Source organism: Halictus rubicundus, chromosome 13, assembly GCF_050948215.1.
Source record: "Halictus rubicundus isolate RS-2024b chromosome 13, iyHalRubi1_principal, whole genome shotgun sequence".
Taxonomy (NCBI): Eukaryota; Metazoa; Arthropoda; class Insecta; order Hymenoptera; family Halictidae; genus Halictus; species Halictus rubicundus.
Window position 1 is genome coordinate 7,573,233 of NC_135161.1, and position 25,539 is coordinate 7,598,771.

At 36.2% G+C, this 25,539-nt stretch overlaps 1 protein-coding gene across 15 annotated transcripts in view; it reads right to left on the minus strand.

Moving 5' to 3' along the window:
* Positions 1 to 25,539, minus strand: part of How (protein held out wings) — a 50,085-nt gene that overhangs the window by 1,274 nt on the left and 23,272 nt on the right. For 2 of the 15 annotated variants that reach the window (XM_076798822.1, XM_076798820.1), the window contains 6 exons: positions 15,609 to 15,742; positions 15,385 to 15,501; positions 14,153 to 14,296; positions 13,585 to 13,687; positions 12,495 to 12,821; positions 4,532 to 4,663 (listed from right to left, as the gene is read on the minus strand). In XM_076798822.1, the coding sequence (XP_076654937.1) occupies positions 4,578 to 4,663; positions 12,495 to 12,821; positions 13,585 to 13,687; positions 14,153 to 14,296; positions 15,385 to 15,501; positions 15,609 to 15,742 (911 nt within the window). In that variant the 3' untranslated portion in view covers positions 4,532 to 4,577. Of the gene's footprint in view, positions 1 to 2,488; positions 12,822 to 13,584; positions 13,688 to 14,152; positions 14,297 to 15,384; positions 15,502 to 15,608; positions 15,743 to 25,539 lie in introns of those variants that run through there. The other 13 variants (XM_076798825.1, XM_076798823.1, XM_076798832.1 and 10 more) reach the window with 13 other exon arrangements.

Below are 25,539 nucleotides of genomic sequence, written 5' to 3' on the forward strand. Positions count from 1 at the left end.
CCCTGTTGGTTAAATTGAATCGAATTGAAAAGAAAGTTTTTTGTTTTTTTTTTTTGTTCTGTGAATAATATATCGTTAATCGATGAAGTCGATCAGAGATTTGATTAGAGGGTTAAGCTATTCCGATTTAAAGTTTCATGAGATCATGTATCCTCCCCGCATGTAGGATACCCACGAGAATAGATGGAATTCTAGAGCACTATACACGTAAGTACGTAATTATCGAAAGACATGAATGAGTACAAACAAGCAGATTTCGAATAGTGATCGTAACAAAGTTAAGTACATTCTCGTATTTTTTTTTGTTTAGATATATAGCTTGGGTGTGCACCTGCCACCATGTATAGCAGAGTTAAAATAATAAAGTGATATATATATATTGTACATACGTTTGACTTAACATTAAATGCGTAAACTGAACACGGCTATTACTGGGAATCAGTGCAACTCCGACTGATTATTATTATTAATCATCCCGACGATAACACAAAAGCGAAATGAACATATTCTTTGTGGAAGTTATGGTTGTATAAATATGTGTTTCAGGCATTTAACTTAAAGTCACCCTTATGCATACATATTATTATTATTATTATTATATTATTATTTCTCTTATTATTCCTCGACGAGACATCAAAATATAGTGTACAATATTTATATACAGGGCGTACCAAATAAAGTGTTACAAGCTGTTTTCTCAAAATCTAATAGAGATATCTACTTCCCTTTTTTTTTTGCATATTAAACGGTTAGGGGGGCTAATATTTTATTATGTATTCAATTTTTTCGGGGTAATTTTGGGGGGTTCCCAACATTTTTTCAAATGGAAAGTAGTATTGACATTTTGTTATTGTGTAAATACATTTCATTAAACTGAATAGTATTTACTTGAACCATTTTTTATTATTTTACACAGTTACAGAGTTATACCGAAATATTTGTTCTGATTTAAAACTCTGAAGAAATGAAAAAAAATTGAAATTATCATAATGGTATATATTGCATACTACTTATTTTATTAAATGGCCAAAATGATGTCCTTGCACTTATGAAACCACTAAATAAACTTTGTAACTATGCACAATAAAAAACAAAAGGTTCCAGTAGATGTTATTGAGTTTAATGGGAGGTATCACAATAACAAAAAATTAATACTACTTCCTATTTACAAACATGTTGGACCACCCCCCCCCCAAATTACTCCCAAAAAATGTAATTTAATATTAAAACATTAACTCCTCTTAACCATGTAATTTACAAAAAGAAATGGAAGTTGATGTCTTCGTTAGATTCTGAGAGAACAGTTTATAACACTTTATTTAGTACACCCTGTATACGTGTATATATAAATATAGAAACGTTAAGTTAGTGTCAACTTGGCCATGTGGAGCATTTTGGTTAGTTTCGTAAAGACAATGCATAGTTATATAAATAAAATACAATAGGTACGTAAGTTATACGATAAGTAAAAAAAAAAAATTAAATGCGTGTTTAACAAAGGCGTCAATTATAAATTATATATATATGTGTGTGTGTGTTTGTGGTAATTGTTAGTGGTGATACATAAAGAAGGACAGGATGAAACTTCAGGAACGATTTTATATATAAACTATTCTTTCTTTTATTATTTTTTTTTTTTTGAACTCGAACAAACGTTTTGCTTTACTTTGGACGGGAAAAATTTTCAACGAAAACCAAGAAAATAGAAAGAAAAACAGAGAAAAAAAATTCCTGAAAAATCATTCGGAACGGTCAGAGAAATATGTTTGTAAATTACGATTAAAATTAGTTGATTAATTTCTCCTTGGATACTGAAGAAAAAAGCCACAACTGAATATTACGATATGCATGTGAATTTCTGGGGTATAGTTGTTTCTATTTGATTGATTTCTCTTTTTTTTTGTAATTGTTTGTTTGACGAATTAATATTGTATTTTCGAGTTAAGCTAATGATATCCTGGATACACATGGAATAGAGACATCCGAACTTTGGAAATTATTCTATCAAATAATATGTGTGTATATACATATGTAATATTTAAAAAAAAAAAAAAGAAAAAATAAATATATATACATATATACACACACTGTTTCGAACCTTCGCATCGTATTATTGTACCACCCCTGTTTACCTTCATTTGAAATAAAAAAAACACTGTTTTCAATGCTTCACAGGTGCATTTATTTGAAGAGAGAAATATATATATAGATATATATATGTATATTTTTATATATATATTTTTATGTATACATCACGCACGCGCGCATACAACACACGCATAAAAAAGGCAAATTAATACGTGTTCCACAGGCACAAGTTGCTAAATAGAAAATTCTCCGCGAATGCAATTCCCTGGAGAAGAGAACATTATTGCACGGGACGGACACGGTGTGTGTGCGAATTTCGTTTCAATTCCTTTGTTATAGATGCTCGAATATTATTTTCTTTTGTGTTCTCCGTGTGCTCGAGCACACGTCTCGTGTATCATTCTTTTTTTTTTTCTTGTACACGTTCCATACAAATTTTGGACTTTTTCTTTTTTCCACCCCATTTGTCGAGGGGAGATTGCTGAATCGTGAAAATTATTGAAGTAACTCTCGGGTATAGTTGTGTCGAAAATAGGTAGGTGCGCACCCGTACCTTTTGTTCTTGCTGCAAAAGCTCGTCACGTTTTCGGGCTAGATGTCACATCGAAAATATCAGTGACCAACGCGGACAGATCGAAAACGTGAAGAACCGTGTGCGTATGCATTCGATGCACCTAATTGCGGGGAGTTAACACAATAATGAAATTTTAACGTGCTCTTTTCACATTTAAATACACATATGCATATACTTTGTCGGAGAGAAAGCGATATATGTGTATTCATCCGTAAAAAGAAAATATTATGGTTGTTTATCGTTTCGGTCGTTGTTTCTTTTGTTGTTGTTGTTGTTGTTGTTGTTGTGAAATAATATCTTGTTAGATATCGATCCATCGGGGGTTGCTCGTTCTCGAGGCGCGAGAGGGATATCGAAATTTTTCGAAAACTGAATCCCGCACGCTTTTTTTCTCCTTGAAATTTCCCACGGAAAAGCTTCCGCGCGAACCGGACAGGGGTCGAAACGGTTCCGAAGATAATAAACAATTGTTGTTTACACTTATAACACTATTTTTGAATAGTGTTGACAGATTTAATTCATTTCATTATTTTTACAGCATGATGAATATTAAAAAAGAGATATATAACGTATATAGGGTATGACCCCCACAATATCTTTTTTAATTTTGACGAAGTAAACAATTTTTTTATGTGTAATTTGAATGGTATCAACCTTTGGAATGTGAAAATTGTGGAAACAGAAAAAACTAAAAATCTAAGCGGTATTAAAGAATGTTAAAAACTGTTCAATAGTCTTTTCAACAGGTACATTCTTTTCGTACGCTAATCTTTGGCGAAGGAACTGGCAGAACAACAATTGTCCGTGGACAAACAAAAGATTAAACAATGATAAATCCTTTTTTGCGAAATGCAGAGGCAGAAAAATGATCGTCGATTTTGTGGTATGCACAAAGCGTCCCGCCGGTCTAATTATAAACGCCGTTTCGGTTCTTGTAACTGGACTACGTATGTTTACGCAAATTTCTAAATTTAGACGGTAATTTGCGAACAAGAAACTCAGTCACGAAATTGCAATAACAATTATATGCGAGATATTTTCACTGGCATTTTAGTTTTCCGGGGTTTATTAAGATTGAGAGATTAAGAGCTGCCAGAAACGCATAAACATCCGCCATCAATTTGGAAGAACCTAAACGATGCGGCGGTATAATTAGAACTTTGACGCAGACTTTGTGCACTCGTTGCGTTGAAAAATCGCGGAGAGAAAAACCAGAGAATTATCTCTCGTTGCTCCGCATTTTGCAGAACGCAAAAATAAAACAAGGACAACCAGCGTTTAGGGGACTGTTCTCTCTTCTAGAACGTTTATAATAATTAGACTGATGCATTCACGACAACAATGAGCAGGTGTAATTTAAAACAGTAGACATTAGAGAAATTTAAAAATATTAGTGCATTATTTTCAGACTATTGAACACATTAAAAAAAAACTTTCTATTTCACTACAGTTTGTTGCAATTCAGTTAGAATTGTATATTGTACATTGATTTTCAAGAACCCGGTGTAATAAAATATGTGGATACTGTATTTTTTATACTCTAAAACTTGGCATGAAAAAATATTGCTAAAAATCCCAACGAGATCTTTGTTCTCTTTAAAATAAGGAATACTTTTGGCTGTTGTTCTTTTATAAATTAGCTAGATGAAAATCATCAATCTATCCATGACTTTTGCATTTCTAGTACCGGTAAAATCTGTATGAATGTCTGCAGAGATTTCCGGTCTCGTTCGAGCCACGACAAGGAATATTTGAGGGAACCGATTCGGAACCGTTTGCGACCCCTGGCAGGAAAGAGAGATGCGCGTGCGAGCTGATCGAGAGTGGTGTCTGTAAAGTGAAAAAATTGAATGTTTATAGAGAACTAACCTCTGTGCGGAGGCGCGTACAGTTATAGTGATTGCGCTCTCCGAATTCACGACAAAGCACCAGCCCTTTGATAAGGGTGCTCGCGAATCTGACCCAGGTGCCTACGCTGTTTCGCAGCTGCCGCTGCCGCACCTGTCCCCAACATACAAACGTCAATAACTCATCTGCACGTGGCCACATGTATCATTTAATTTTTCCAATCCTTGAAAAGTCTCACTTAACTATTCGCTATAAACAACAATAGAGCCGATTAATACATGTCCAGATACAGGCGACCCCCGCGTAACCACAAGGATACATCTCAGAACACTGCATTTTCTTTTCTTCAAATAACATCTGTAGTCTCTGAAGATTATTCAATTCTCTTAACAATCTCTCAAGTGAGCTCAACCTTCCTGGAGCAACTACTGTGGGGGTTCCAATATTTTTTAAAAAATCAAAGGGGCCACTTCAATTTCCCTTCTCTAATTTTAAAGAGTGCAAAGTATGAGCTCGATCCTCCAGGAGCAACTACTGTGGGGGCTCCAATATTTTTTAAAAAGAAGTGGCCACCTTTGATATTTTTTTAAATATTGGAACCCCCACAGTAGTTTCTACAGGAGGATTGAGAAATTGAGGATTGAAAAGAAATTGCTTTTCTCTAATTTTAAACACTGCGAAGTGTGAGCGCAGCCTTTCTGGAGCAACTACTGTGGGGGCTCCTATATTTTATAAAAAGAAGTGGCCACCTTTGATTTTTTAAAAAATATTGGAGCCCCCACAGTAGTTTCTACAGGAGGATTGAGAAATTGAGGACTGAAAAGAAATTGCTTTTCTCTAATTTTAAACACTGCGAAGTGTGAGCGCAACCTTTCTGGAGCAACAACTGTGGGGGCTCCAATATTTTTTAATCGAAGGGGCTACTGTTGTTGATTCGTTGGAGTTGAAAAGCATCCTGCACAGTTTCTGGATTTGTTACGGGGGAGTTGCCTGCCCAATATGTGCAAAAGACCATGATCGAAGAGTCAAGACACTCTACGGTGAGCAGATCTGAGTTTTCTTTTCCAACGACAGAAACACAGATCCCATGCGGTCTTTCTATGATCGTACGCATGCAAACTATAATCCGATTTACTGAAAACACAATAAAACATTGATTAAATCGTGTGTCGTCGAATTATTCGAATGAGAGTGGAGAGAGTCACTGTTGGTAGAATAACAAACATTTTATTATTCCGATTTCTATCAGTTCGCATTTCGATGATCCTGACCCCCTTCAGGCTTGGAATAATATCGAATATTTTGAAACATAGTCTATTTTTTCTAATCGTATAGAAATTGGTAATATATTAATTCTAAACGTCGTACAAAGTAACGAATAATGAGAGAAGGATGCAATAAATGGTGAATACCTTTTGCACATATATAATACTATTTTAAATACACGGTACGCATCCATCAGATAGATCGGAGCAAAGATTTAGCAATCCTCCTGATTTTCACTAAAAACGAATCGTCTGCACTCGTCGATGAAATGAATAAATTAAATAAAAGAGACTCGGTGTGTGTGTGTGTGTGTGTGTGTCTATGTAAAAAATCTCGACAAAAAGTCAAATAATAATAATACTCGAAGACGCACAAATCTTCGTTCCGAACTAAATTATAAATTAAAATTCTATTCGTAGAGACTACCGTATATATATAAGCAACTATTTACAATTCATTTTGTTCACTGGCGTGTATACTTTGCTTAAACGACTATTCGAATATCGTTCGTAATATCTTTCTCGATTTATAATTAATAATATTCTCGAACTCGTACAAACGCGTTCTATGCGTCTCCAGCAAGATCGTGGGGGGATTATGTTTCTTTGTACATTGTATTCCCATCTTCGATTACGCTATCGGTAACAATTAAATAATATATGTATATTATTATTGCTATTTTAGAACGCAAGCTACTTCGAAAAAAAAATTTCTATCAACGATATCTTTCCTGGCATGCTAGTTTGAATGCGATAATTCCAATCTGTTTGTGTGTGTGAGAGACTGGACATTAGAATCGTAACACGTTCGCTAATACTTAAACGAGAGAGAAACGACAAATTAATGAGAGAATCTCGCATTCCGCGCGTTTCCACCGACTTATTTGATACTCGATACGAGGTAAAATGCTTAGCGCTGGTATTTCGTTCGCGTTTCGAATGTTCACAGATTAGGGTAAGGGACCCAATTACTGTGGGGGTGGCAATTACTGTGCCTAATAATATAGGCACAAAAAAACATTAAATAAGTATAGCAGTAGCAGTATAGTATAGTAGAATTTAAATATACTTATTTTTAAAGCATAATGCATATAAAAATCTCTTTTTTAATATTCATTATGCTTTAAAAATAAGTAGAATTAATATAGGCGTAGTAATTGGTACCCCCACCGTAATTGAGTCTCTTACCCTATGCAATTGCATGGTGGCCCGCAATAGTGATCCCACACACAACGATAAAAATCATTCTTTCGACAGATACCAATTGTTTCTTTGGAAAATGATCGTTCATATTCAAAGTTTTCCTGTTAAAGGACTCTTCTAACATTTTCTGGTTTCGTTAAAATATTATCATCTGCAACTGTTCTTTCGTTGAGATTACTATTTTCTCATTTTATTAAAAAAATTATTTACAGAATTGTTTACACGTTCTACTGCACAGAAAAACTATTTAGGGTATAATTATTTCTAATCGATGGATCCTGCTGTTTTTCCTTTCTCTTTAATCTAATCGGGCAATGGATGCAATTAAATGCACTATGCGTACAAACACTTTTGTGAGCCACCGTTGGTCTCGAAGAAAATGATCCACTTGGTCCCTAAAGATTTTCCTATCTGTACAACTCGAACGAGCTCGCTAATTGGACTTATCTTCGCCAAGCTAATCGTGAAACCCTTCGCGACACTACATTTAATTGATTAACCCTAAATTATAAAATCGTTTAACCCCTGAAGAGTCCTCCGTGTGTCGGCTAAATTCATGAGTTTCGAGAAAAACGAATCGAAGGAAATCAAGTAAGTTCTGTGTTTTGTGCTTGCTATACTTTAAGAGAGAAAGATAGAGACAGAGAGAGAGAGAGCACTGAGAGAAATTTTTGTTCAATAATGTGCGATACACCTTTGTGAAAGCACCTCCATAATTTTAATGATCGTCGATCAAACGTTTCATAATTTCAATATGAAGTATGTGTACGAGGCACTTCTTTATTGGTGATTAAATCGAATTAAAAATGACATTGAACAGTATGGCCCATCTTGAGCACTCTCTTGCGAAATTATACTCAATTTAAAAGTATCATAAGACAACCAAAATCTAGGATGGACTAGCTTGAAATAGTGATGCTGATTGAACTAGAGTGAGGGACCCAACTACTGTACCTATATTACATTAATATAATACTGTATTAATGATTATCCTTATTTTTAAAGCATAATGAATATTAAAAAAGAGATATTGAACTCTTTTCATTGAAATCAGTTAATATGTTGTATATCTCTTTTTCAATATTCATTATAGTGTAAAAATAAGTGTAATTAATATAGGCACAACAATTAGTACCCCCATAATAATTGAGTCCCTTACTCTACTAATGTTCTATTTTTTCAGTCTAATTAAACTATTAGTCAGTCTCATCTCTTTCAGATTTCGAGTGAAACTTGAAGCATATTTTTCTGTCTCTGGAACGGAATCAACATCACTATATTTGAACGTCAAGAAGACTTGCAAATGAGTGTTTCCTCGTTTTACATTTTTATCAACTCTAAGCCTATAGTCGGCTGTACTTCTCGCTTTACTTTCGGAAACTTTTCTTTTGTTCGTGCAGCTACTTACTAATTAGGGAACACTTCCTGTGACGAAACTATTTAAATATGTTAATTGCGAATCAATCGATTAATCCTCGCGCATTCAGCGACACTGTTCCTGGCAAAAATGGCACGGTGCGGTTTGTCAGCTTCGTGAGGAAACTGGAAATTTCCTTCCACGCGCGGTAACATGATCAGTTGAATTAATCATTGCATAATAATGACGGAATCTTTTCGCCAGGAGCAGCAACTCCTTTTTTTCCACGCTTTCTCGAGACTGTCTCAACCGATCGTTTATCTGATCTAGATTCCTAGCATTTTCACTGAACAGTACTAAGAGGATAAAAGCATATAAAAATATGTATCTTTAACTTATAAAATCATTCGTGTGATGTAAAAATAAAGAAAAAGAGAGAAAAAAGAACGGAACGATTGCTACCGTTTAAATATATTAACGTTTCATTCCTCGATACGTAGAAAATATTTTTGTACAGTTTTACGGACCCTTTGACCGAGTCGACGTAACATAATATATATTCTTCCGCGATTTAACTACTTCGTTGCTTTCTCATTTTCCCTGATAAATATTCCATTAAAAAAATTACTTTGTATACTCTCGAATCTGTGTATTTAAAAAAAAAATCTATTGCTATAAGTATGAGTATTTATGCGAAGAGCAATTTAAAAATTATCGTAAAATATATAAAAATATCAGAAACACTTAAACAATTCCCTCTCTTACAACAGGAAATTACACTTTACAATTAAAGATTTACAATATGCGTGCGTAGAGTGTTAGGAGAGCTTCGACGTACGATGAACAAACAAGTATCTACCAGTCATTAGGAAATTCGTTGGTTTAAGCCTCGGAAAGTCTATTAACAGTTAAGAACAGATTAAACAATGTCCTGAAAAGAGTTAAAATCTGAAAGCTGCCTGCTAGAAATCTTTCGGTCGTGAAAGTTTCTGTAATTCTCTTACCATTGTTTAATTTAGCGGTTAAAAAATCGAAGACAATTTTTCGAACAATTTTTAAGATGGTTGCACAACGAAGCTTTCCCAACACGTTACTTCGACGACGATCTATTTTGAAATCTAATCGCACACACACACAACACATTGATGTGTACTACAATATAAATCATACTAAACTTCCGTACAGTAAGTCTTTGTATAAATATATTTCGCGTTCGCTTAACGTTACTTAATTTGCTATCGATAATAGAAAAATTTAATAAATAAATATGACACCAACTGCAAATTGTGACGCGTGAGTTTACTTATGGCATAAAAATCGTTCGTTTTCTCAAACGCGAACGTCGTCTCTCAACTAATTCTACATTCTGCTACGAGATTCTCTACTTTCCCGCGATCCGAAATAAGCGAATTTCTCACTATAATTTGTATCAATATACTGCACTCGGAAAAGAATGAGCGATAAAAAAATATATACTTTATTCTTACTGAAAAAAATCAGAATAAAACACTCATTCGAATACTGCAATGTACCATGCGAAAATTTTGCAATATAATAATCTTGAGATAATAATTATTGTAAACACTTTGTCAACGATTCTCGCAATCTTTTAAAATTTCTACACATTTCTCTCTGACGACTAATAACACTGTACTCACGAGTTCGTTGATAAATTCCAAATATTTTGTTGAATTCAGAAAATACTGAGTGGTTGATTGAATTTTAGGGGAATAGTAATTAATTCGCTTAAAATGAGAAATCGGCTTATTTCACCCCTTATCTCCTACCCTGCGGATATAATCACTAAAACTAACGAGTACGTATAATGTTTATGCCACTAAATGTACTAACATGTGAATGCACCAGAGAAAATGCAATAAGTGATGGTACGTTCGAAAAAAGATAACTATATCACCAATTGAAGATGATCCACCACGTTTCTTTCGAACATGATATTCGATAAAACTACTCTCCGTCGATTGTTCACACAATCTCTCACAAAGTCTATAGTATCGTAAATAAATAATTTCGATTATATACTTATTTTCCAAGGAAAAAATTGTCATTGCATATTTGTATAGTTTTCTAGCGAGCTACGCTCAAGCATTTCTCTGTTTTTCAAACATACCATGCTTATTCAATCGACACAGAAAAATGTATACTTTCTGAGTAATGGTAACAAATGTATGGAGAAGATTTGCCATAATCGAAAGACTATGCTTTGCAAGAGGCAAAGAAAATTCATCTTGTATACTTCTAGAGAATATACACATATGTATATACCGTACTATTTTGCTTGTATGTATGTACAATTTTCCGTATGTACTTCTAACGGGCAGATAATTTCTATTTACCAGAGCTAGTTGCACGAATACAACCGGTGAAAGTAAAATCTAATACTTCTGTACGAATACCATTTCGAACTACTATAAATATATCGACATCTGATTCGATATGTTTGGTATTTCTTTTTTTTTTCTTTTTTGTTATTTAACAAGAAATAATTCTTCCTTTTAAATTATAAGATTTTTCCCATTTACATGATCATCGTTTTCTTTCTTTACTGTTTCATTTTCTTTTTTATATTATATAACTTCTATTTCTTAATATGAACTTGTCGTTTCATAAATACGTATTTATATTAATATCGATTACAATTACCATTAAATAATTATCAGCACTGACACGACTAGTAAATGACTGATCTGACTCTCTTAATATGGACACTAGATATCGTACTAACAGTGATACTAATATTGCTGCTTCAATAATTTAACGAGTCACTTGAATTTGTTCGTAATCATCGAATGTCAAGAATTATCATTAAGTTCTTTACGTTAAGTGGTATTCTGCCTTTACGCTCTCTAATAAGAATTTCGAGTAATGACACGATGGTGACTGATGATAATGATCATGGACGATGAACGACGACGATGAACGACGACGACGACGACAATGACGATGACGATGACACTCAATGATAGTCTCGATAGAAAACAATAGCGAAAGAAGTAACGATTCTAATAATCTTGATAGACGATAACGAAAACAGTAATAATAACGGTAGTATAATTAATACCTTATTATAATAAAAATAATGATAATCATATTAATAATAACAGTAACAACAACCAGTCACACATGCGACCAGACCACTGGGACTATCATTTAAATCGATACTGTTTGACTGTGGAGAACATTCGTTTTACGTTAACGCTAGCACAGGCTTGGGGCACATTTTATTCCGAACTGAACAAAAATTAACAATTCAGAAAATTGCGTTATGCCAATTAATTTATTAATTTTGTTTTAGAATTTTTATTTAGAACATTCGAATTTAATATATTATTGCAATTACTTTTGAGAAATTACTATACGACCAGTGCCCAAGTCTGCTCTAACATCTAGAACTCCTACGTGAAAAAAGACAGAGCATTCCACATACTTCTGGATCGTACTAATCTCTGCGGACGTTCTTTCTCTTTCTTATCACATACTGATAAATAAATTTCTGCTTATCAACAATCCGTTAATAAATAAATTTCTTCTCTCGGTAGAAAAACTACTTCTTTCAGAAGTAAAAAATAAAAAAACAAAATCATCTTCCTCGTCATACAAAAAAATTCAGTGGTGCATCCTGCATGCAGAATTGCACAATTTCTTCTTTCCCTGACCCTACACAGTTTTATAATAATAATTAACCGTATACCAAACGTATAAAAAAAATTGAAGAAGAGAACAGATTCATTACGAATCGAGTATGCAAATTCTCCACAAAAAAACATTCAATAGAAAAAAAAAAGAAGAAGAAGAATCGTGAACAGAAAAGTGTTTGCTGCATTTGTCTCTCTGTCTCGCACACATATTCTAACTTTCTGTTTCTCTAGTGCTGAAAGAACACACAACGAGGCCTACATCTCGAATAGCCGAAGAGCTTTTGTCTCTCTCGCAGACACATACTGATTTTCTCTAGTGCTGAAAGAACAAGGGGAGATCAAAAAGCAGAAAAGCTGTTGTTGTCGTTGTCGTTGTTGATCGGGGGTGTGTTCTGTATCATTGGTCAAAGTATGAAGAGAGAGATTGAGAAAGAGAGAGAGAGAGAGAAAGAATACTCGTGGAGAACGATCTTGCAATTAAGATCAGCGAGCAAACAACCCACCAGAATGATCAGCAGTCGTGTACTCCGTGAGCAGAGGTGATCCTGCCAGGGCTGCGTAGTTCGCGTAGTCAGCGTACGGTGTGTAGATCAATCCATGAGGGTCCCCAGCTGACAGAAGGGAACCTGGTGGACCCGAGCCGTTCAGAAGAGAGGCAGCAGTCGTTGGCACGGATATCCGTGGCGAGAGGATCAACGGTGCACCCAGTGGAGCACTAGGTGTCCTCATCGGCGTGGCCAGACCTGGCAGGAGTCGTTGCGTTTCTGCTGCAGCCGCTGCAACGCGTCTCCACTCCTCGTCGCAGGCTGAAACGTTCAGTAGATCTATCCCTAAATTATACTATTGTTGAGACTCACTGTCCTAACCGAGTGATGAGGTTTTCACCAAGTTCTCTCGCGCATGCGCGCATCCAAAACAATAACGCATCTGTATTATGAGTAAAAAGGTAGTGGGGCAGTGATATTGGCGGGAAACCCCGGAACAATCTGTTCCGAGACGAGACGAGTGTCCTACGAGGTTTTGGTAACTTAAATCATAACAATTTTTTAAAATTTTGCAAGGTGATCAAGGGTACCCTATTTTATCCAAAATTTTACTTTACTGGTGCTAAGATCGCCGCGCATATGCGAGAAAACCTGCCCAAAATCTCATCACTGTCCTAACAACTACACTTTAGCTACTACGCTACTACATTATTATTAGACTCCGAGTTTTATGCATTTATGACAAAAATGAGTAAGTGAAACACAAAATAAAGAAAGTATCGAATTCGATTATATTATTTGTAGCCTAATCAAATTCTGAAGAGAAGAAATAAACGTTTACAAGTAGTTTCGACTTCTTGAGGAATGAGTCTTCGGAGCTTTCAAAATAAGCTGATCTTTAGGATTTTGTTTAAAACAAACTATACAGCAATTCTTTTTGAAACTTTCAGCATAAATTGTCACATGCTTAAGGAGTATGTACGAGTTTTTTCATTGAAAAATATGCAATGAAACTGGATTTCTATAGGGACTCATTTCCTCGTTTCTGTAGCCACTAATTCTCGCAGCAATAATAAAAATAATCTAAAATAATATTTTAGATATGTACCTGTAACTGCAGCTACTTTTGTGTTGGAATCCCGGTAGGTGCCATTTATAATAGCAAGCTCCATCAACTGTCGTTTCTTCAGTTCATCCTCCCCGTCAGCCTGCTAACAATCAACATGATTGGTAAGAAATACATATAACATCAAGCAAGCGAATGGTATACAATTTTAATTAGACTGCGAAACTTTAATTTTTCTCACAGTGAAAATAAAATGGAAATACAATTGGCTTTGACGAGTGTATACATTATAAACATTCACAGTATAACTACTTAAAGCTACTCTTTGTTTAAAATGTGAACTATTTCGAAATTTCTCTTTATGGGAAAGCTTCCAATCATTCTCATTGCCTTTCAATTTTTACTGTCTTTTTATTAATGGATTAATAAAAATCTACGGATAATTGAATGTTTAAGGTATTCAAGACTGGCAATTTATATAGCAATCAAGATTAGTGACAAAGAGACGAACCGGAGAACACAATTTGCATCAGATATTACGGAATTGTAGGAAAAGTGAACAACGATATTGCAAATTGGTTATAGTATTTAATAATAGGAACTTTCTCACCACGGGAACAAGGAGTTTCTTGACTTCCTCCACAGCTCTGGCAAGTTTTAATGTGGCACGATTTTCAGTATCATCGACTGTTAATAAAACATGCAGTTCATCGGTTAGGTGCTCCCAGTTTGGTTTACCTCGGTTTAACTCCTCCTAATGAACCAATTCAAATCAATTACTATCGCATCGTGTACAGAACATTTTCAGTACAATCTTAAAAATAATACAATTTTCTACAGGTTTTACTGTGTCAAACATTTTTCCTACGATACTTCAAAATGTAAAGGAAAACGTAATAACTGAACTCCGAGGACTAAATTAAGTTCATAACATTTTCTACTGCTCTCACAGCGACACACATTTCTTCTACAATACTTCAAAAACAAACGGAAAATGTAAATAGAAAATTCTGAAGGCTAAATTTGGTTGTTGCACGCAAAAGCGAGTGCTTGTTCTACACGTCCATAGACATAAATACCGTAACTTTTCTCTCACATGTACTTACGATCGAATTTTCTTTGTTTCATCGTACGCAGCTTGAAAAAACAACAGGGAAGGGTGAAATAGGTGAAGAGAATGTCAAGAATAGATGAAAATCATGAAATCTACCCCAGCGAAAATTTTGCCGAAAAACGAAGATATACAGTTTGTACCAGCTGATATAATGTTTCTCATTCTCCGAAGGAAATACAAAAGCCAGCCGACCGAAAATAATTCTTGATCGCCTATTTACCGAGCTTTTTGTAGCTTGCAATCGAACGTGTGTAACACTATACTTTTCGACGTGCAGAGGCTTGTTGAAACAAAAAACCGAAACCCCCACAGCCTGCACTCTCGCTCCTCTAAAAATACCCTGAGACCATCAATTCCAGATGGATTGTAATCAGTATGAATCTCTGAGGAACATGGATCCACTCCCAGGAAAAACATTGAAAATCAAGCTCGAGAGGATTTTCACTGAAAGTTTGCAGGAATGCCCTCAACTTTTCCAATATTTCTCATTTAATCCTAAAAGCGTCCATTTGTCATCTCAATTAACTTTAAACGACGAGTATGCAAGCAGCCGCCTGGACAAAATTGTTTATCGATTTTTCAAGAAGGATTTATCACGAATAATTCACAGTAAATTCAGCTGCTTTCATGTGCTTCTGTATTTTGTGTAAATGCATTTGATTTTAGGTGATGGAAGGTTTTCTATGTGTTCGAGAGAATTTCTAGCTCTACATAGAAATTGTTTATACCTTCTTTTTGTCCCTCATAGATCCTTTACCCCGCACCATAATTTTGCATCCTGTTTCCTGCTCCAATTGCTTAGCCGTCATCCCGCGTGGTCCAAGAATTCTCCCGACAAAGTTAAACTGCAAACGGAATGATCCAGTTAAATAATTTTACTTTCAAGACTGATCTACACAGTTTGGCCACAAGCGTGGAACGAAACGCGCAAAAACGTTTGCGGAATACTTACGTCTGGGTGTTCTTTAACAGGTACATAAACTTTCTCAGTCAACGTTGTGATCTCGCCCTCCGGTTCTGGCAAAATCAGTGGCTCTTTCTTGACGCCACTGATTTGAAATAGACTCGCCCGCACCTTCGCGATTTCTGCAACAGAAAGAAAACCAATTCTGTAGAAATTGTCCGAGAAAGGGTTACAGATAGAACATATCAATGCAAAATTATCTCCACTTGTACGCATACTGACAATATCTCTCAAAAGTATTTAAACGCGTAAACCAAATAACCGGTTTCAAATTTTTCTTTTCACAATTGTAGAAATTATACAGATGCATTCGTGGCAAATGACCATGTAAATTCCCTTAGGGCAGATCTGTTCAGCGGTATGCTCGGGGCATAAACAGAACGGCGGGCACGAAGCCACGCCCCTGCGAGCACGAAGCCACGCCCCTACGGGAAGTACTGTATTTGTCATACGCATTCTCACAGCTACGTGGCAAGCTACGGTTGTGCTACGGTTATGCTACGGTCTATCCCCACTCCGCTAAGTCACTTGCCCGTAGCTGTGCCCGCGGGCATCGCCGGGCGCCCTTGCCCTCTAATAATGCCGTCTAAGCTCTGCTCTATGGTAAGGGACCCAATTACTGTGCCTATATTAATTTTACTTATTTTAGAAGCATAATAAATATTTGAAAAAGAGATATTAAATTTTGTTCGTTAAAATCAGTTAATATATATGTTATATATCTCTTTTTTAATATTCATTACGCTCCAAAAATAAGTATAATTCATATAGACAATTGGCACCCCCACAGTAATTGAGCCCTTTGTCTTACTGGAGCCGACATTAATAAATAAAATTGTCATTTTTCAATCAATTTTATAGCTTTAGTGTTAAACACTGAATTTTCGAGTTTCGATGAACCGTCGATACTTTCGCTGAACAATTTAGTAAAAAAGAATAGAACAATAACGATTTTTATCCGAATATAAAAAATTTAGTGTTCAAATACTTTTTGGAGTGTATTTGTAGAACAATTATTTTTTCCCTTTAATAATAGCAATAGTGTTTGCAGAAAATTGATGATAGAAACGTGCGATAAAGTTTGAGATGTACCGTTCGAATGGTGAAACGTGGACAAATTTTCTATGGGAAAATTATTAAAAATTCCAGGGCGACAATAGTAAACGTAGACGAAAATTCGGTGACATACCGAGGAACTCTGCCGACGTTTTAAGTATTGTGATACTGTATGTCGGGCACACAGAGAGGTAAGTAAAAAACGCTCGGTTTCTCATTGAACCTTTCCGTTTCGCAGAAAATGGCAGCAATGTGGGAACCGAGCTACGGTTCAAGTGTTTGGCATAGTCGAGCAGACTTCCGCCAGTCGAAGACGCCGATTCCTGTTCATCTAACTTTCTAAACCCTCGCAATTTTACGACCTTCTGCGGCTCCGAGCACAACCTGGCGATACTATTCGCCTGAACTGCGAACACAACGTTTGCGCAAACACCTCCATTTTTTTTACGGAACATTTCCACATCCCGTTAACGACCCTGTCGCGACTCAAAATCGACGAGAACCCCGGTCGAATTTTATCAATCCTCAACGACCAACCTATCGTTAATTAAACGCGCAAACATGGGCAAACTATTGTTCGCAAAACTGATCATTGAAACCGCGCACGTGACGCCCATTTTGCGTTTCATTTTTAGGGTAAAGGACTTGGAACACTGGGACCCAAATACTGTGGGGTACCAAACTGTGCCTATATTAATTATACTTATTTTTAAAGCATAATGAATATTACAGAAAGAGATACTACATTTTTTCCCTTAAAATCAGTTAATATATCTCTCTTTTATATTTATGCTTTAAAAATACGTATATTTAAATTCTACTATACTATACTGCTATATTGCTATACTTATTTAATTTTTCTTTGTGCCTATATTATTAGCACAGTAATTGCCACCCCCACAGTAATTGGGCCCCTTACCCTAATCAGTGAACATTCGAAACGCGAACGAAATACCAGCGCTGAGCATTTTACCTCATAATGTTAACTGATTTTAATGAAAAATTTTATATCTCTTTTTTTAATATTCACTACGCTTTAAAAATAAGTATAATTCATATAGGCACAGTAATTGGTACCCCCATAGTTATTGGGCTTCTTATCCTACAGATTTTAATTTTTATTCGCTGCGCTGAACAAGAATTGGAAAATCGATTTCCGAAAATGTTTTGACATTTAATTTTGAAGAATGCTGAACCTCGAGAAGTTAAAAAAAAGAGATACATATTAACTGATTTTACTCAAAAATTTAATATATCTTTTTTCATATTTATTACGTTTTAAAAATAAGTATAATTCATATAGGCACAGTAATTGGTAGCCCCACAGTTATTGGGCGTCTTACCCTATAAATTTTAATTTTTATTCGCTGCGCTGAACAAGAATTGGAAAATCGATTTCCGAAAATGTTTTGAAATTTAATTTTGGAGAATGTTGAACCTCGAGAATTTTTCCTGTAATTGGAGAAGTGATGGGAATGATTTTCGTGCGATTGTTTAGTGGCGATATAATTTTTGGAGACACCCAAGTAATAGAAAATCGCGGACACTTGCGCGAGCATGAGCGCCGCAGTCGTATCATGAATAAAGAAACACAGCGTTCGATTGAAACAAGCTAAACTGGTCTGAAAATCTCGTTTACTGCCACAGCCGCGCGGAAACTGTGTCCCGATCGACAGTACTTTATTGGATTTTCTGCAAATGCGAATTTTTCCAATGCTGGAGAACGCGTGTCTCGTGGAAATATCGTTGGACCTCTTTGAAATGATTTTCTGCGATCCGGAGAACCAATTTCCGCCAACTGGTATTTCTCGACTCGAGTCTTTCAAAGGACTCAGTTGTTCTCATTGAAAAACTGTTCAAGTACATATTAATGGCTGTGCGACTGTATACGCGTTCCGACACAATGAATGGCAGGTACGCGGCTATGGAGATTTGAACGAAGAGAGAACGTGCGAGCGGAAAGAACACAGAATCATATCCAGTTTTAGCAACATTGCTCATTATTGCTGACATCAGCCGCCTCGCATTCTTCGCTTTCTTGAACGATTCTTCTCGTCGCAAGCTGCTTTTATCTCGATCCGAACAATTAAATACGCCCAACTGATTTTTCACACGATTTTCGAATCACACGGCCCGAAAAATCATTTGCACACATAGGGCGAGGGACCGAGTTACTGTGGGGGGACCAATTACTGTGCCTATATTATTTATACTCACTTTTAAAGCGTAATGTATATTAAAAAAGAGACATATGAAATATTAACTGATTTTAATTAAGTATAATTAAGTTTAAGTATAATTTATATAGGCACAGTAATTGGGTCCCTTACCTTACAGTGGATCCTGAAAGTACTCGAACTCTAAACTCACCAGTCTCGAAAAATTGTCGATGTTTAAGCAGTGATGGTTTCGTTACAAAAAATAGTACAAAAATGAAACTAGTCTCATTCTAAAGCTTAAACATTCTACTTTCACCAACCATAATTCATTCTTGTCCAAGACTACTTCGCACGACGCGACAGCGGGAAAACTGAAGATCTGTTTTCTCTGAAAAATGCTACAAATTCAAATGTCTCTAAAAACATTGAAAAATTTGTTCATCAATTAATCTTCCGTAGATTTAAAGATTAAAGTCTCCCCTTTACGACGACACCAAAAACCTTGATGTAAGATTTTTTTTTAGTCGTTTTATCACGTTGCACAGGCAACTTTACACTGACACAAGGGTCCTCGTTTTTGTTGCATAAAACAGTGGGAAAAAATCGTAAGTCAATTTTTGGGGCGCCGTTGTAAAGAGGAGGCTTCGATCTTCAAATCTGTGGAAGATTCGTTCGCGGAAAAAATTTTACAACGTTTTCACAGACGTTCCAATTTACAGTATTTCTGGGGGAAATACTCATCTGCCATCTGGGGGAGTTTCTCATCTGCCATTTCGTGTGAAAAAAATATCTCAGAGGAAAGGGAATAACGGTGAACGAAAGTGGACTCTTCAAGCTTTAAAACGAGTCCAAGTTTATTGCTGTACGATTGTTTATCACGGAATTACAGCAGGTTGAATATCGCCAATTTCTCGAGATTCAGAAAATGTTGAAATACTTTTTGGATCGACTGTATTGAAATTTTTTACAATATTAATATGCTTCGAAGAATGTTAACACTAAACCTACCACCGCCGAGTCAAAATGGCCGGTTCCAGATTTTTTATTTTGCAATTACCGAAATTATAAAAACGCTTTCGTGGGAAAGATTAAATAAATATGTTTAGTAGAGCATGTATTGTATTACGAACCGCACAAAATCCAAATAAATTCAATCTCATCATTTTTATAAAACAGTATGTATCATTGAAATATTCTGTTAGTGGAATATTTGGTTTCGCTCTGCGCAAGGATACCGATCGAACGTGTCACCAAGATCATTGCGACGATGATAACCGATGATGCCAATCGTTCGAATTGAAAAAAAAAGAAACAGCCATAAACGACAAATCGCTAACATTCCAAGTATCCGACTTAATGAATATATGATTCATGATTTCATGAATCATTTTAGTGAACCAGCAGCGATTCACGTCGTCTTTTGCCACAACTCGTCGCTGTACCAATGTTTACAACGTACACTAACGCGTTGAATCATCGTTTGTAGTATACAAAGCGGCTTTGAGCATGTATTGCACACACCAATTAAAGTAGCTGTGGTCGCAAAAGTCGGCACAACGTGTACACCATAAACCGTGAACAATACGAGCATTATTAATCGGAATAATTGATCGAGCCGTTTCGATTATCAAAAGTCGTTCGTACCCGAGAACGACATCTATACGATTGAACTTTATCGATTTTTGATGGTACATATCTTCACGCTTAATTGGAGCTCACGGTTAATAAAATTCGGTAATTGAGACCTCGCGTGTAATTATTTCACACAAAAACGCTAATAAAACACCAACAAATCGTTTCGATAAAAAGAGAAAAGAACGATGAGTAGGGTATCCTATTAATGTGGGGGTAATAATTACTGTGCCTATATTAATTATACTCATTTTTAAAGCGTAATGAATATGAAAAAAGAGATATTAAACTTTTTTCATTAAAATCAGTTAATATACATGGTGTCCGAGATATGTCGTATTTCTTTGAAAGAGGTCATTCCTGAGGTCATTTGAAGAAACTTTTTCCTTTGAGAAAATGTTCTCCGCGGCTTTGTTGAGGAGTTATTAACAAAAACATATGGACCAATCAGGGCGCGGCTACAGTGGACGGATTCCGGTTCGGCCAATGCCAGCGCCGCGCTCAGCGGGGCCCGCCCCCGTGCCGGAGTCCGTTCACTGTAGCCGCGCCCTGATTGGTCCGTGTTTTTCTTGAATAACTCCTTAACGAAGCCGCGGAGAATATTTTCGCAAAGGAAAAAATTATTTAAAATCATCTCAGGAATCACCCATTTCAAGAAAGTGCAATATTTTTGGGACACCCTGTATATATCTCTTTTTAAAATGTTCATTATGCTTTAAAAATAAGTAGAATTAATGTAGGCACAGTAATTGGGTCCCTTACCCCGGGAATATTAAAATAGAAGAAACAATTCACCCTGATCGATCGATCGATCATTTAAACAGAAAATTCTTCGTTGATTGTCGAGATTTTTTCTATTTTTTCTCTCTCTCTCTCCCCGTAGATGGAGTTTATACGAGTTATTTGAATAAAGCGTGCGCTTAGAGTGCTCCGATCGAGTAAAAACGACGGAACAAGATGAAATGCCAGCTAAGGATCTATGGTGTAAAAAGTTTGCCCATGTCGCAACGATATACATAGATCTGTCTAAGCATGGGCAACGGATCTCGGATCGGTTGGTATAGGTGCAGCATTTATGACATCATCGCTGTCGTAATCGCGAAGACTACAATCCGTGACATAGATCATGCGCTCGAAGAAAGAGATTTTATCCTTGGGAGACGAAATTCGCGAAATTTACCATCCGATCTACGTAGATCTTTCAAAATCTTTACAATTTTTCTACACTGAAAATGCCTGCACTAGCGGCAATGTTAACGCTTGCCGTCAAAGCTGAGGAGCAGTTTTCATAGTTATTTCATACTATTAAATGCAACGCTCTCACAAATAGAAAGCGGATCTTTATGCAAAATAAACATTTTCTACCTGAATTACAATAAACTGGAGTGGAGTAGAAATTTATTTTCTATCTTAATGTGTTTAATAGGTTGAAAACAATATCGCTGTATTTTTAAATTCTTCTAAGGTTTTTACTGTTTCAAATTACACCTACTCAATTTTGTTATAAATGCATAAAATCCGCGGTCTACTCATACGATACAAAAATAAAAATACGGGCAAATTAATTTCTCCAAATATCATGCGTTACAATTTTAAATAACAAAATAAGTTAATTGAATTTTCTTTATGTAAGATACAAAATCGTGGAACGTGTTAACACTAAACCTACCACGGTCGGATGACCGGTTTGATATTTTACAACTATTCAAACTATAAAAATTCATTTATGGAAAGTAATGGAATAAATTTCCTTGTCCAACGCGTATCCATTCTCAATAAATTGCCATTTTTACAATATTTGCTAGATATTTTTAATTTTTGGTAGACACCTGCTGATGAAAACTCTTCACCGCTGACTAGACTAGACCGCAGGCTTCGACAGCAACAGATTTTCGCAATAAACAAATTGTTCTATAAAATTGTTGCCGAGGGCTACTCTGAGCGCCGTGGTTAATCGAACAATTAATTAAGTATCGAAATAAAATTCTATCCGGACCTGTCTGCGAGGAAACAATTTTCCTAAAATTTTTCTAAAAACAAAAGGAGAAAAATAGGATAAATTGTTAGTAATGCGACAGAGATCAATGGCAACGAATGCGAATTCCTGTACAGGGTTCAACATTGTCGTTACCTACTACGGGCTGCTGTTTAATCGAATACGGCATAAATTGGCGTTATAGCTCCGATGGCCACGCCTCTTAAGCAATTCAAAACTTATTTTCACGCAGTGAGTCACATGGATATATTTATAAAGCGGTGCCCAAGAAATTTAATACTAACGTTAAATTGTGTCCACTAAAATCCGTGTTACGCTTACACCGATACGACAGTCAAAAATAGCGAGAAATTGGAACGTTCCGTAGCGAAAACATTTTTCACAAACACGCTCGCGGCGGCTTCCGAGCCGAATAAAATTCCAGGGAACGTTAACAGTCTATTAACACTAAACCTGCCACGGTCAAAATGACCGGTTTTCAATTTCACGATTATTTTCTTAGGAAATTATATTTCACTTCCATATATTTTATGCTTGGTAAGTTTAGTGTTAACGAACGAACACTAATCGGAAATATTATTTTTATACAGTCAAACCTGTTTTTTGCGGTCTTTTTCTATGCGATTTTTACTTTGTGCGATTTTCTTTTATGCGATATATGAATGCCAACGAATGTAATGTTCTCACCACAAAAGGATGCGCGTTTTGGACTACGGCGAGTAGTATTGAATCATGTGCATTTTGAAAATTTCTCCATGTTTAAGATGAGAAATTAAATTTTTTTTAAATGTTCCCATGTGTAATTTAATTATTTATTTTGTTTGGAAGGCACTTTCTCGCTATGATATCTCTAACATATTTTCTAAGTGAGACTTTTTAAGGTCCCTCATCACCGCATAAAAAAATTTTCTTTAATATGTTGTAAAAAATTATTTGTTATAGCTATTTGTGAAGTTTCTGAATATTTTCTTTTTTGTGCGATTTCTTTTACGCGGTCCCTATCTACCGCACAAAAAGAGATTTCACTGTATTCGAAAATGATCGACAGGCACAGCTTCGCGATTTTTCACTTGCGCCGTCAGTCAAAATTCGCAACGCTCGGTTCAACGTTCGCGAAACGTCCGAACCATCGTCAGAATATCTATGCGACCATTTCCAGGTAAAATCGTGGGTCCCTAGGATAATTAAATCTGCCGTAATTACTCGGCAAATCCCAGGGGTGGAAAACCCCGAACATTCTACCTGCCATAACTTCGTGAAAAACAATCGGACAACCATCTACATGGGCTCATTTCGAAGCGTCAAGTCTCTACATTTTACACATCCAAGTGGTATTTTTCTATTTTCGTACACCGCGTTACGATGCGAGCAAAAGTGCGTGGGTGGAAGAGGGGTCTCCTCGTCGCGTAATACGACTATTTTAAACAATTGTACAGGGTTCAAAAAATTTTTCTAGCAACTCGAACCGCCGTAGGTTCGAAGTGCAATGATTTTTCTTTGCAACGAGACTGGAAAAATTTATATATGATTTTTTCGCGAGGTTTGATCGCGGTTCAGACGACAATGGGAGACGTCGGGAGCGGTGCGATCGTCATCGCCGTTTATGTCACTGCCGAGCGGGCTTCGCCGGTCAGCCGCGAGCCTAATTCGTCACGTTCATTGTGTCATAGGCTTTTCGATCCTGCGGTGGAAACTTTTCTGTCATACTTTCTAGACCGTACGCGCCGTCCGGGGATAAACAAACGTCGGAATACGTCGGTGGATCTTTGCGAAAGTTTCTCGCGCTTCGAATCGAGCTTGCGACGCTGCCAATGATTTTCTGACTCACTGTATATTTTCGAAAGTATGCTGAAAACTACCCCCCCCCCCACCAATCAAATGGGAACGAGTGCTCGCTGCGCCTAATTGATAACGGAGCCGAGTTGAGGAAAAAATATCGTGGCTTCGATAATTAGATGCTTTGCAAATTAGGCAGCGGAGTTTCTGAATTTATTACAATAAATCAAGTGCTGTGAAAAAAGCATTTAACACTAAACCTAGCACCGTCGGTCAACATGGCCGTTCCAGATATTTTATTTTACAATTACTGAAATTGTAAAGATGCACAAGTGCTGTGAAAGCAATTAACACTAAACATACCACCGCCAAAATGGCCGTTCCAGATATTTTATTTTACAATTACTGAAATTGCAAAGATGCACAAGTGCTGTGAAAGCAATTAACACTAAACCTACCACCGCCAAAATGACCGTTCCAGATATTTTTTGTTACAATTACTGAAATTGTAAAGATGCTTCCGTAGGAAATGATTAAATAAATATATTTAGGAGAGCATGTATTATAATACCAACCGCAAAAAATCCAACAACATTCAATCTTGTCATTTTTATAAGACAACATGTATTGGTAACTTGTAAGGCTCGATAGGTTCAATGGTAAAGAATTATTAAAATATTGTTTCATAATTTTTGAAGTCATTTCGAAAAGAAATAAATTTATATGCGGCTCCCTATACCTTCCAATCGATGCATTTTTATCCTGCATAAGAATCTGCAGTCTAGAGATGACGATGCGGATAAGAATGATCCTAACAAAGGATTCAATACAAATCCGACTCTTCAGGCTCAATGTCTACAAATTGTTCGCGTTCAATCGGTTCCCGGCGAATGAAATACTGCAGAGTAAGAAATGCAGTCACGAACAATGCAACCGGAGATAATGCAGCGATGCAGCTCAGGAATTGCGACATCGGTGAACTACAAAAAATTAAGCAATGTTCGAGAAGAGAGCAAAAAATTCTGTCGGGTTGAAGCAGCCACTTCATCATGGAAATTTGCAAATGAGATTGCAGTTGCATTGTTGGAAAAATTAGACCATGTTCGAGAACAGAAGAAAAAATTCTGTCGGGTTGTAGCAGCCTCTTCAGCTTGGAAATTAGCAAATGAGATTGCAGTTGCATTGTTGGAAAAATTAGGCAATGTTTGAGAACAGAGCAAAAAATTCTGTCATGTTGTAGCAGCCTCTTCAGCATAGAAATTTGCAACTAAGATTGCAGTTGCATTATTGAAAAAATTAG